Source organism: Sapajus apella, unplaced genomic scaffold (assembly GCF_009761245.1).
Source record: "Sapajus apella isolate SASKATOON/1434 unplaced genomic scaffold, GSC_monkey_1.0 scaffold12, whole genome shotgun sequence".
Taxonomy (NCBI): Eukaryota; Metazoa; Chordata; class Mammalia; order Primates; family Cebidae; genus Sapajus; species Sapajus apella.
In genome coordinates, this window is record NW_022436952.1 from 26,909,018 (window position 1) to 26,922,777 (window position 13,760).

Genomic DNA, 13,760 nt, shown 5'->3' on the forward strand with positions numbered 1-13,760 from the left:
GTGATCCACCCGCCTCGGCCTCCCAAAGTGCTGGGATTACAGGCTTGAGCCACCGCGCCCGGCCGATACCTGCTTTTTAATTTCCCTGCAGTGATCCCAAAAGGTTTATAATAAATAAATAAACTATGCTAAAAATATTGGCCAGTAATATATAGCAGCAGATTGGAATTCTTTGATAAGCACTAATCTGATTTCATTTCTTCATATATAAAATGAGAAGACTGGACTGGTTGTTTTTTTCTGGCTTGAAATTTGATGATTATATTTCACAAATGGAATATCCTGCCACTCTTCCCTCCCCTTCATCAAAACTGTATTTTATTCTAGAAATGGAAAACTAAATAGGACTTAATTCTAATACAGGGCCAATACAGTCCTTCAAAAGTTAAAGAAATTTGACTACAAGAATTATAAAGCCAGATCATCAATATCATTCTAATTAGAAGACATTAAAATGAAAGAACACAAAGCCTAGGTCATTTAAAAGATGTTTTTTGTTGTTTTAGAGTAGATAATACATAAGACTGTAGAAAATGGTTCAGGAGAAAAAAACGAAAGGAAATCTATAATTGCTTTTTTTTTTTTTTCCTTAGGAAATAGCAAAATTAGTAGACTTAAAACATAAGGCCTTGATAGTCTCATCCAAATTATTCTACTGAAGTAAAATACCAACAGTGTTTCTCAAATGTCATATATTTATATATGTACAACAATACCTTTTTGATAGCATGCACAAAAGTGAAAGGTACATAATAATTTAATGTGCTATTTAAAACTACAGTTGTATTATAGTCAATTTCCATCATGACCCAGTATTGTAGATTTAAAGCAACAACAAACAGGGGGTCTTGAAGATTATGCTGCCATCTCAAATAACTACCTCTGCTTTAGATTCAGAGACTGGAATTTCTTTCTTTACTTTACTTTTCCTTTTTTTTTTTTTTTTGAGACAGGGTCTTATTCTGTCACCCGGGCGGGAGTGCAGTGGCACAATCTTGGCTCACTGTAACCTCTGCCTCCCAGATTCAAGCCATTCTCATGCCTTAGCCTCCCAAGTAGCTAGGACTACAGGCGTGTGCTACCATACCCAGCTACTTTACTAATTCTGGGGTAGAGACAGGGTTTCACTTGTCACACATGGGCCAGGCTAGTCTCAAACTCCTGACCTCAAGTGATCTGCCTGCCTCATTCTCCCAAAGTGCTAGGATTACAGGAGTGAGCCACTGCACCTGGCCTAGATATGAGAATTTCTAAATACTGTAGTCTAACTTCCTATCTTGAGGAATAATGCACCAGGCCTTTGTGCTTACAATTTTTTAAAAACCTTCATTTTTAAATCACTTTTGTTGCTTTGGTGTTTTCAAATTTGTAAATTAAACATAGACTCCAATATATTAAAAAGTATAGAACAAAATAAAATTAATCCATAAACTGTAAAGTTTAGAAACCAGCTAAAAAGTATGAATATGTAAAGTAGCTTATCTGTTATTCAAAAACAAGCAAGCAACAACAAATCTTGGCCTTAAAAAATATATAAAGTTTTCCATTAGAACAAATAGAAATTTAAGGGCCTAAAGAACCCTGCCCTAGGGAAAGCAATGGAGCTTAAAGAGTGGGAACTAAAGCAACAGGGAGAATACAAAGTTAAAGTTTCATATTCTCAGTTCTCTGGAGGTAGTAACTAAATAGACACATAAGGCCACAATGAGTCTACTAATATCAAAACATGTAAGTAAAATATCCTTTATTGTTAAGGCCCTTTCAGTGAAACCACCATGCTGAAGGGGTTGTAAGCATTGCTTGAATGGATGCAGTTTTACTTCATATTTGGAGAGCAGAATTTCTTTACTACACTAAGAAGGTCTTTGTCAGACATCAGTTTTTACTTCTGGCATTCCTTCATCTAAAATTAGGCCACTTTCTTATAACTACATCATAATATTGTTGTCTGTCTAACTTCAAGTAATATATACAAGTACTTTTCAAATTAAGTAAACTGAAGGTAAATTAGTTTTGAGAATTTGGTTTAATTTCTCTAAATAATTGGGATTATGTTAGGATAGTTGCTCTTCATCTGGAGTCCTTAGATCTCTAGATGTGTCTCAAAGACTCTCTCAACTCACTGAGATTTTATGCAAACTTGTTTATGTTAAGCATTTGTGTGTATTTTGTGCCTAAGGTCTATAATGATGATCACATTCTCAAAGGGGCCTGTGTCACACACAAACAAGATTAAAAACCGAGCTCTAGGATATCTACAAACCAGAATTGATAATCACAAATTTAAGTACTAAGAAGGTAAGGTCCTTTGGATGCGCACTAATATCTTAAAATCAAAGGTTTAAAGTCAGGACCTGAATAAATCTTTCTTGGAAAACCAGAATATCCTCAACAGCAAGGGTTAAGCTATCAAACTAAAGAAAAATATTTAAAATCCTGTGTAAAGGAACACCTTAAACATACTGATTATAGTCATATTTATGATTTTGAAATAACAAGAAGACATTAGGCTGTTGGTAAGTCAGAAGAATAAAGGAACATAGCCTGCTATATCAAGCCACACACATTCAAAATAATCCACCTTACAACATACTTTAAAAATGTGATAAGCATGTTTTATTCTAGAGTGATCTCCTAGCCATCAGAGTTACTGAATACCATAATATTCCTTATGTTCATTAATAAATATTTACTGAGTACCCACCATGTCCAGGCACTAAGTATACTTAGGCACCATTCTCAGGGATACAACTTTGAACAAAGGGGACAGAAATCCCTGCTTTCACAGAACTCATATTCTACAGAGGGGAGATAGACAACTACAAAACTAAAACATTATAGTATGTCACATCAATAATTTTGTAAAGAAAAATAAAGCAGGAAAGGAGAATATGAGTCCTCAGGGAAATAGGAAAAGGCCTTTAGGATTTCCATTCCGTAGAATTGACCCTTGAGAAATCTACATCTTCAGATTCCTTAAAAATTGATTACTTTCCTATCTCCTGCAAACCAGACTGGTTCAGTCTCTGGGCAACTTTGCTCTTAGATGACTTCCTTTTCTTTCTCTTTCCCAGTATATTTCCTTTTCTGTAAAATAGAGTTAATATCATCTGTTCTTACCTGGCTCCAGGAATTGTGAATCATTTTAAGTTTCTTGGAAGAAAATTTCTCATAAATATAATGGAACATCATTCTCACAGTCTTCTGTAACAATACCCTACTGCCAATTGTGGTTCCTAACAGGGTATTACTCATTTATAACATTTTTTTATCTACTGTAATTAGTAATATGAAAGGAATAAAAGGGGAAAAAACATTTAAAAGTCCAATAGACTCTTTCCAATGAACAAAAGTAAAAGCTTTTTAATAAAACAAAAACAAACAAGCAAAACCATGAGCTCCAGGAATATCTTTTTTTCTTAGGGTCTCACTATGTTGCCCAGGCTGGTCTCAAACTCCTGGGCTCAAGTGATCCTTCCACCTTAGCCTCCCATGGTGCTGGGATTACAGGCGTGAGCCACCACACCTGGCCCAGGAATACCTTTAATACTGTAGGCAACATGGCAAAACCCTGTCTCTACAAAAAAAATTTAAACATTAGCTTGGCATGGTGCCCTGTGCTTGTGGTCCCAGCTACTTGGGGGGACTGAGGTGGGCAGATTGCTTGACCCCATGAGGTCAAGGCTGCAGTGGGCTGTGTCTGTGCCACTGCACTCCAGCCTGGGTGACAGAACGAGACCCTATCTGAGAAAACAAAGAAACAAAAAAAGCAAAGTAAATTATGGATGGTTTTGGGATAATTGCTACACACACATATATACATATACACTTTACTACATTATAAAATGCAAGGAAGTACCTAGTTCCTGAGAGTCTGCCAAATGAACACTAAATAACCGGATGGGAGCAACAGCCAGGGGCATACCTCATTCATTACCTCCTATTAACCAGATATATATGAAGCCAAACTTACAAATTTTTGTTGGATACAAATTTTTGTTGAAGTACAGAACTGTTATATATATAAATCTGTTTTTTGAGAACTTATAAAAGAGATAGCTTCTTAAGTTGAAAAATTATCATTAAAAATATTCTGCAGCCTCTTTCTCTCCTCTGGGTGCCAAGCTTCTAACAACAAGGCCAAGTCTAGAAGACTCTAAGAGCCATGTCAGGAAGGCACTCAGCTGAGATCATAGGAGGCAAGCACCTAAGAATGTTTGTGCACACAGAGGACGTGTGTCTGATGATGTACTTCTGACTACATTCCAAAGTCAATTATTAATTAATTGAATTTTCTGTACCTTCATTAACGTAAATAACAGAGTTGACCATACTTTGAATATCTACTCTGTACTTCTTTTAAAGGCTGGCATCAAAACAAAATCACAAAATTTGTTTTAAAATCTCTGCATCCAAGGAACTTTAACTTGAGCAATGTCAGTTAAATGCATACTATTTCAATGTTTATCATTTGAATTTTCTATATTAGATAACTTAACCTAGACTTTTATTTTTATTTTTTTATTATTATTTTTTTGAGACAGAGTCTCACTCTGTCACCAGGCGCCAGGACGGAGTACAGTGGCACGACCTTGGCTCACTGCAACCTCCGCCTCCTGGGTTCAGGCAATTCTCCTGCCTCAACCTCCTGAGTAGCTGGGATTACAGGCACGCGCCACCATGCCCAGCTAATGTTTTGTATTTTTAGTAGAGACGGGGTTTCACCATGTTGACCAGGATGGTCTCGATCTCTTGACCTCGTGATCCACCCGCCTCAGCCTCCCAAAGTGCTGGGATTACAGGCTTGAGCCACCGCGCCCGGCAACCTAGACTTTTATAATGAAGAGAAAGGTGATGAAATATGTTACATTATAAGGGAGATACTGAGTAAATAAACCTTGTGATTTACTAATGTCTTTGCAAATAAAACACAAAATGAGAGAAATACAGATATTATTAGAAGGTAGCAGGATATTATACATTCTGGATCAATCTCAGAGAATGGTACTAATCACTTTCATTCCTTTCTACTCTGGAAATAAATTTTTTATACAAAGCCTATACTGACATTCTCTTCATCTGTGGCATTCTTACATATACAGAACTTTAGAGCTGGTAAAGCATGGGCTCTGCGTTCAAGTTCCAGCAACACCACTTACTAGATTATAATAGTTAATATTTTGACAGATATTAACATTTTAATCCTCAGTTTCCTTATCTGTAAAATGTAAAAAATAAAGATACTGAATTTCTTCTATCATAAAGTTATTATAAGAATTAATGAGCTAATACATGTAAAGCACATACCACAAGTTTGGCAATATTATATTCCAATTCCTCAATTTCACAGACTGGAAATCTAAAGCCTAGAAAGGTAAAAACGATTTTGTCCTAAATCACACAACTATAAATATTTAGTGGCAGTGTATTCCTCTGTGTGTGGTAAAACTAAAAGTCAAGTCCCCCAAGTCACAGTTTAGTCACTTTATCAACTATAGTTTGCAATATAGGATTGTTTCTCTAGCTTTGGCCAACAACTTAAGTTTCAGGCCCTGCCTACAAATAATGCCAAATATGGGGTGATGGGGAGGAAGGCAGCAAATCACGCTGCCACGTGTGTACCTATGCAATAATCTTGCATGTCCTTCACATGTACCCCCAAACCTAAAATGCAATAAAATAAATTTAAAAAAAATGCAAAGATGGGATAACTATGTGTCGACTAACAGGTAAAATTAAGAGGCAAGCAGAGACAACATTGTGCAAACGGAAATTTCTGCGGAAGGTGCTCACGGCTACTGGTCAAATGCTAAACAACGGCTGCTCCCATTGCAGGTCTGACGCCTCAGGGGAATACATTTTAATCTTGATCATAACTTTGTCCTGGAGTCTAAGAAAATCCAGGACAACCAGCCAAGCAGGAAGAGTGGTAGTCAGAGAACTGGTGACCTCTCTTGTGCTACACTAAGATCCTCTTACTCTTTTGCTCTGAGAAGAAAGATTAATTTTGAGTTGTCCCTTGAAATAATATTTATAAATAATAAACAGGATTGAGAAATAAAATATGACTGTAATCATTCTTAGAAGTGGTGGCAATAATATTGCTTGAAATGATAGAAACAAACACTGATAAGAGGTAACCAAACCAGAAAACTGGAAATTAGATAATGAATCAGCTCCAACACTTCTCCTTCTACAATGCCATAAACCAAGACAGAAAGAATATATTCCAGTGTGAATAGAAACCGTAAGGAGTAATCACTATCACTTAGTCCTTTTTATCAGTCACCGCCAGGTAATTAGGAGGTCTGAAAAGTTTCCTTGACCTAGATTTTTTGATGGCTAGTAAAATACCTATTCAGAATAGCAGTGGAAAGTAATCCTAAATATACAAATTCAGTGGAAAGCAAAATAAAAATAAAAGGGTAGAAGGAAATCAGAGAAGAGGAAGAGACAAACATTTTGGCAAATGTAGGGGAAACCTAAGAATTAGACACTTTAATGACAATGACAAACCTGCAAAAAGATTTGGAATGATACAGTAATGTCAAGAAGCAACTCTTGGGCAAAACAGAAAGGAAAAATAATTAAATTTGTACAGGACTAGGATGAGATGTTCTGAAATGGAAAAGAGAGGACTTGAGAAGTAGAAGAGCAAAGGTAGCAACATTTCCTGTTCTATTTTTACTTTCTTCTAGGGCTTTTAGAAGAATGTTACAATTTATAACTTTGAACATACCTCATAAAATAGATCATTACTACTGGCAAGGAGAAACCTAAGCACAAAGAGTGAGGGATAAGAATCAGGACAAAAATCATCAAAGCTGAGCTTTCAATGACCTTGTATATACAGCCACCAGCTGAAGTTGAGAGAAAATTCTTTTAGAGGAAATTCTATGGTCTATTTTACTATTCAACAAATTGGGGGCACATTGTCAAGGGAGGTCTCCTTTTGTCTAAGAAAAATTAAAATCATATTACAAATGAAAAACCAGTTCATTTGGTCCTTATAAGATTGTCTATACACTGAATTAATTGAGAAAAATGTAAAAAAATGTCTGATATTCAGAAATTATCTGAGAATTCCAGAAATAACAACATGTTTTTAAATCACTGTTCTCACAACTGTACATTTTTTGGTACCTAGCATCCTCAAGCTTACAAAGATTTGACTGCAATCTTTGGAGACAACTAATCTTAACAGGCAACTAGAATAATTCATAGGTAGAAGGATACACAGAATTATCCAGAATTCTTCAAAACCAAAGAGAAGGCTACTTTTAGGTTTGTGACACCAGGGTACAGGTAGCTCTCCACTGAGAAAGCTAAAGTGCAGCAAAGCACATCTCTAGAAGATATAAACAGACCTTCAGTTACATGGAAGGCTTGGCTAACCACAGTTGAGTAAACCTGAGTTGCAGTGTAATCTGATAAGGAACAAACAGCATGGATTCCAGAAGTCTAAACCATGTGTCCCTAACACACTAGAGTTCTCTGAAAGAATTAATCAAAGAGTGGATAAAGAAAACCATGTATATAATTCAGAAGGTTGTTTTATAAAAATACAGTTTCTCATAAGAGGCTACTGAGAAACTTTAATAACTGTTGTAGATTAAAAATTAACAGACAATAAATCAAGACCAATATGGAAAGTACCCAGAGATTAATACTAAACTAGTAAAAAAACTTATTTTAAAGACTTAAAAGAAGCATATGTAGACAGAAAGGAGAAGACAAAAAATTGCCAATGACATAAAACTATCAACTGTAAAGCCTGAAAGTCTTTGCTAAGATATGATGAAATTCCCTCTTCAAAAAGTCAAGAAACAATACTAAACGTATAATGACAGGATCAAAGTTACTAGTTTCAAAAACAATAATAATAAAAAAAACCCAAGATTGGTAAGATTTGCCAGAGTGAGAAAAGGGACAGAATAAGAGAAGATACGATAAAGATTGATAAAATAACGAATGGCAAAGAGAATGCCAACTGGTGCCATTTGTTTACTTTTTCCTTTATGAAAACACAAAGTTTATGTCGAGCTTTACAATAATAAGATAAAAAATGAAAAGAATAAATTATTTTGTATACCACATAATTAGCCCACTGAACATGCTATCACAGGATACAAGGCACAAAGCTTAGTATGGCTCTCAAAAACTTCAGTGATATCAAAACATGACTAGTAAAATTTCTTATGGTCAAAACTAAAATGGAGCACATAATTCATGCTTCAGGTATTAACTAGGCAAAGTCAGGAAGAAAGTTTTCTTTTAATTGTCGTAGTATTCAAGATGATTTATGATTTCAGCTTTTCAGTATTCCTAATTCCAATTTAGAGTCCAAATTATTATTCAAAAAAATCTTATGCCATTTTTCCAGATATACTCTTCTTTCCTATTTTTCTAAATAACAAAGCCTTCCATTTTCACCTAATTCTCCTTCCACTTCATTTATCCAAGCTTCAAAATATTGCCTAAGAAGTGACCATGAATAACCACTAAACCATATATTAAAGAATACGTTTGAAAATAAATTATATAATTTGTTAAATGTTCCTATCTTCTTTCTCTAAGTAGACAAAAATTAAAATTCATACAATAAATTGTTTCTGTTCATAGTCTGTTCATATAAAATTAAAATGAGTTTGGATGCTAAGATAGATCATATTTAAGAATATTTTAACCTGTGTCCAGTAGCTACAGCAAGAAGGGTTCTTTTATATAATACATTTCAATGAATAAGCAACATCATTTTATGAAGTAAGACAGTGGAATGCCCATTAAAAAAGTACAGCCCTCTAGGCTCTGTCTTTACTATGGGGAATGCGCAATTGGTCTATGAAATGCTATGGCGCCAGTCACTTCATAAATTCAACACATAAAGAATAGGCCATGTATGAATGAGATACAGGCAAAATTCATAGCCGGAAAGCCTACGAAACTGTGTCTGAAAAACTTAGCAGATCAATAAAAAACATATTAAATTTAAATTCTTGAAAATGATAAAATTATGTGTGGATGAGGCCAAGCTGATCAGGAAGCAGGTTTACACCTTGTGTCCATTTTGTAATACAGTCCTCTCCATTTTGGGCTTAGCAATAGGGTGCCACATGTGGTGTAAGGCCAGCTGTAGCATTCAAGCTTGACTGAATTTTAAAAGTGACAGAGTAATCAAATATGCTCCAAGGGCATTCCAGAATTTCGGGGGTTACCGACCACTAAAATCAAGCTTCTTAGTGCTTACTTCAATTTCAACAGGATGTAAAGTACAATCCCCATGTCAATTAAATGTAAGCTCATACATTTTATCTATCAAAAATTAGTGCCCAAAATATATCACTTGAAAAAAAGGTTGTATTATATGTATCTAAGTAGTTATGCAATACCAGTTTAACATAAGCGATAATTTTCTAAAATATAGGATTTATATATTTCTTACGGAGTATAAGAATTTGCTTTAGAATTAATAAGGCAGTATCTACTCTTTCTATGGAATAGAAAACTAAGCAGTAGAAGCCTGTATATGGTTATTTCATTTGGGAGACAAAAGAAGAAAGGCATATTTCAAACAGATGGAAAGTGAAATATAATAAAGTTATACTTGCCTGCATTAATTTTCCTTCTGCTGGAGCTATTTCAGCAACACCAGCAAACACACCTTCCAAAGTGAGGTTCAGTTTTCCTGTGGGGTCCATTTTCAAGGGGATCACTCTGATAATAGCTTTCTGTTCTGCTGATCTTTCAGACTCCACCGCTGCTGCCAGTACCAGTCCGGTGCGTCCAAAGCCTGCCTGCAGGGTAGCCATCAGCAGCCAGGGCCAGAGGGCAGCCAGCTGCAGCTGGTGGCCACCACTCATGCTACCAGCTGCAGCAATGCACTTCAACCATACATATTGCTTCCACTAGCTAATACCAAATGCAGGTTCTCAGATCCAGACAAATGGAGGAAAAGAACATTTATGCTTCAGTTTCAGAAAGCCAAGTCGTAGTTTTGGCCCTTCCTTTCTCTAAAGTTTATTCCCAAGAACAGGTGGCATTCCTGATTGGGCAGAGAAGAGGATATTTTCAGCCCACATCTGTTGCAGGTATGTCATTTTCTCCCATCTTCACTGTGACTAGTAAAGGTCTCACTACTTCTCTTTGGAATTTCCAACTTTGCTTGTGATTGAATGTCACATCCTGAATTTATATTATGTCAGATCACTTGGCATTGCTCTTCCATATGCATCAAGTTGCCAGGCACTAAACCCAATGTTCATGAACAAAACAAGGCAAAGTAAATAGCTAAGGCCATGCATCAAAGGTGAGAGTGAAGAACTCCAGCTCAGAAAAGGAAGAGATGGCCCTTTTTAAGCCATAATATGTGTCAATGGTAAATGACTAAATACTACAAGGAGGCTTCTTTTTTAATGGAGAAGAAGAGGAAACAATAAAAATTTCAGGCCACATGTTGATGTCCAAAGATGCTACAACATGTATTTAGAAAAGTTTCCACATTAAACTGTATTTCAGTATGGCTAGGATTCTAGGCTCACTGCATTTACATACTTTTCATGGACTTAGACATACCATAATTTTTTGTGTTTTACCAAAATTTGCCTATAAATTAGGTGCTAATTTATGTATCTTCACACATTACAGGATAATCCTGACCGTAACAACCTTTTCCAACTTTCATAGAGTATTTGAAAAGGTTAGCTTTCCAATTATTTTTCCCAGTTAAAATTCATATTTCTGTCTCCATTTTCCTTTATCTCTTAAGGATTCTAGATTTTATTCTCCAGCTTGGAAATGCCGAGCACTTTGATTTCCCGTGAGATGCTTTTGGAAACTAATATCCAGATTTTATAATCTGAAATTTTCTAGGTTCATGAGAAAACAAAGCACTATTCCTAACATGTTTTCAAATTCCTTGAGGGGGTGGGGAATAAAAGGTAAGGGGAGCAGGGAGGTGATTAACCATAGGCTCTAGGTAGAATACCCTGAAAAAAATACAAATAAGCTTGAGTAGAGTAGATCTGTGCTATTTCTAGTCACTAAGAAAATTTGGGTCTTTGTACAAACATGGAATAAGATTTTTTAAATGTGCCCCCTTAAGTAAATATAAACACATTTCATCCACAAAGCCCTCTGTGTTCCAAGGTCAAGTTTTAAAATCTTATAAAGTCTTCAGAATAAGTGCTGAAAAGCCAAGCAATTAAGCATGAACCTGTTATATAGATTCTTTTCTTTTGCTGAGGCAGAGGAAGGGGGGAAAAAGAATTTCAAAAGAAATCTGCAAACCTGTTGTGCTGTCGGGCCCACTGGAATCCACGGGGGTGAAACAAATTCAATTACGCTTTTACAGATCCTGCTCAAAAAAGGTTTCAACTGCTTAACCAAGTGCAGCTCATTCTTCCACCTTCTTACTCTGCAACCAAACCAAGTGCCCCATACTACAGGTAGGTGCCGAGAAATTCCGCAGCCTGAAAAAATAATCCATGCAGGTCAAAGGCAGAAATTTATTCCAGGATGAGAGCTGCTGTCCCAAGAACTAGATTAAACACTTATAGAAAATTCAAAATCATTTCTGAAAACTCCTTTCTAATAAAAGTTCTTTTTTTTCTCCAAACAGCATATAAAATGATCAAGTCTTGAAACAGAAAAGAAGCAAAGTAGCAAATACATCAACGACAATTCACAATCAGAAACACAGAAAATCCCAGAGAGAGAAGGCAGTATTTCTGAATCATGGATGGACTTGGAAAGTTCAAAAGGATTCGAGTGCTTCCTTTCAGAAAGACAATTCTGGATCAACTCCCTACAGCAGGAAGCCTGCGGTTTGTAATGGGTGTTCTAGCTCTGACTCCCTCCCCTGGGACTGCAATCACGCTCTCTACCTGCTGACAAAGTGAGGGTGGAGCTGCTAGAGGCAACCACCCCCTACCCCACCCCCCTCCTCCTGGTGTGCACACACAACACTTACTTAACCAGACACGTTCTTTCACTCTCTCTCCTCCCTCAGCTCCTCTACTCCCTCTATTGAGCCACAGCTAAACTGCATCCAATACAATCCCCAGTACCTTTCTCTGGGTAAGCAAGCTACCACATGTAAATCAGGGCCACTCAAACACATCTAAGCAGACTCTGCACCCAACAGAGCATAGATGATCGTATGAGGAAATAAACAGAAAAAAAAAAAGGTATTCCAGAACATAAAAGAATGGACACAAGGTTTTGCAAATATAAGTTCAAAAGGATTTCTGCTCATTTTAAGTTTGAGTGTCTATAAATGGCACAAAGCCAGAATAAAGTGATCCTGTGCTTTAGCACTTACTGATTTATTGCTGCTTATGTCTGCTATGCTGAGAAGGGCTCTGTCCATTTTATGCTTAGCTTTTCTTCAGCTCTTACTAATTTAAATTCGGTAGCTCTGTCTAAACTGGGCCTGCATGGAACTTTCAAATCAGGTTGATGTGAGAGGTATGGAATCAAACTGTTATTTTCTTTTCAATCTTTGGGAGGTGAAATAATACTATGAATCAGATCTATGCCTCCAATGTAAGACTCCAAGTAAGTCCATGTCATAAATACAAGCAAAAGGGTAAAATATGATTAATGAGAAGAGTGTAGGCAAAAGAAAATGAATTTCTGGATAATTACCACATCCATGAACTATAATCCTTATAACTGCCTTGCCATTAGAAACAATACAAATGTTTCTAATGTATTTATAACATTTGAAGTTTCAAATTACCAGATTATCTTTAACTGTGGTGAGACATTTTATTTTTGAACCGCTGCCATAAACTTTCAAAATTATACAAATGAACAACAATGTAGATACAGGCAAATCTAGTGAACTGTACACTTAAAAATGGTTATGATGGTAGATTTTGTGTTTCTTACCTCAGGTACAAATGAATCTCTGATCATCTGTAAAATGCTGATGATAATAATTACATAGGTCTGTTGCAAAGGTTAAATGACATAACGCCTCTGAAGGCAAAGAGGATGAGTAGCCTATTGACCTTTAACATTGTTTCCCCTGTAGATAAAGTTTATGAGAGTAGTTTCAGAATTTCAGATCTAATAACTAACCCAGGTCAAAGACAAATTCTAAAATAAATTTTGGCCAGGCACAGTGGCTCACGCCTGTAATCCCAGCACTTTGGGAGGCTGAGATAGGTAGATCACAACATCAGGAGATCGAGATCATCCTGGCCAATGTGGTGAAACCCTGTCTCTACCAAAAATACAAAAATTAGCTGGGTGTCATGTTGCATGCCTGTAATTCCAGCTACTCAGGAGGCTAAGGTAGGAGAATTGCTTGAACCAGGGAGTCAGAGGTTGCAGTGAGCCAAGATCACACCACTGCACTCCAGCCTAGAGACAGAGCAAGAATCCTTCTCAAAAATAAATAAATACAAAAAGAGGGAATCCTCCCCAACTCATTTTATGAAACCAACATCATCCTAATACCAAAACTAGGCAGAGACACAACAAAAAAAGACAACTTCAAGCCAATATCCATGATGAACATCGACGCAAAAGTCTTCAATAAAATACTGGCAAACAGAATGCAACAGCAAATCAAAAAGCTTATTCATCATTATCAAGCAGGCTTCATCCTGGGGATGCAAGGCTGGTTCAACATATGCAAGTCTATGAACATAATCCATCACATAAACAGAACCACATGATTATCTCAATAGATGCAGAGAAGGCCTTTGACAAAATTCAACAGTCCTTTATGCTAAAAACCCTCAATAAACTAG

General features: G+C 36.3%; 1 protein-coding gene across 3 annotated transcripts in view; it reads right to left on the reverse strand.

Annotated features, from left to right (window-relative positions):
• RNF43 (ring finger protein 43) overlaps positions 1 to 11,927 on the reverse strand; it is a 65,050-nt gene extending 53,123 nt beyond the window's left edge. The window contains exons 1-2 of one of the 3 annotated variants that reach the window (XM_032280624.1): positions 11,287 to 11,927; positions 9,609 to 10,042 (exon numbers count right to left, since the gene is read on the reverse strand). In XM_032280624.1, the coding sequence (XP_032136515.1) occupies positions 9,609 to 9,860 (252 nt within the window). In that variant the 5' untranslated portion in view covers positions 9,861 to 10,042; positions 11,287 to 11,927. Of the gene's footprint in view, positions 1 to 9,608 lie in introns of all 3 variants that reach the window. The other 2 variants (XM_032280623.1, XM_032280622.1) reach the window with 2 other exon arrangements.
• Positions 11,928 to 13,760: the final 1,833 nt, after the last annotated feature.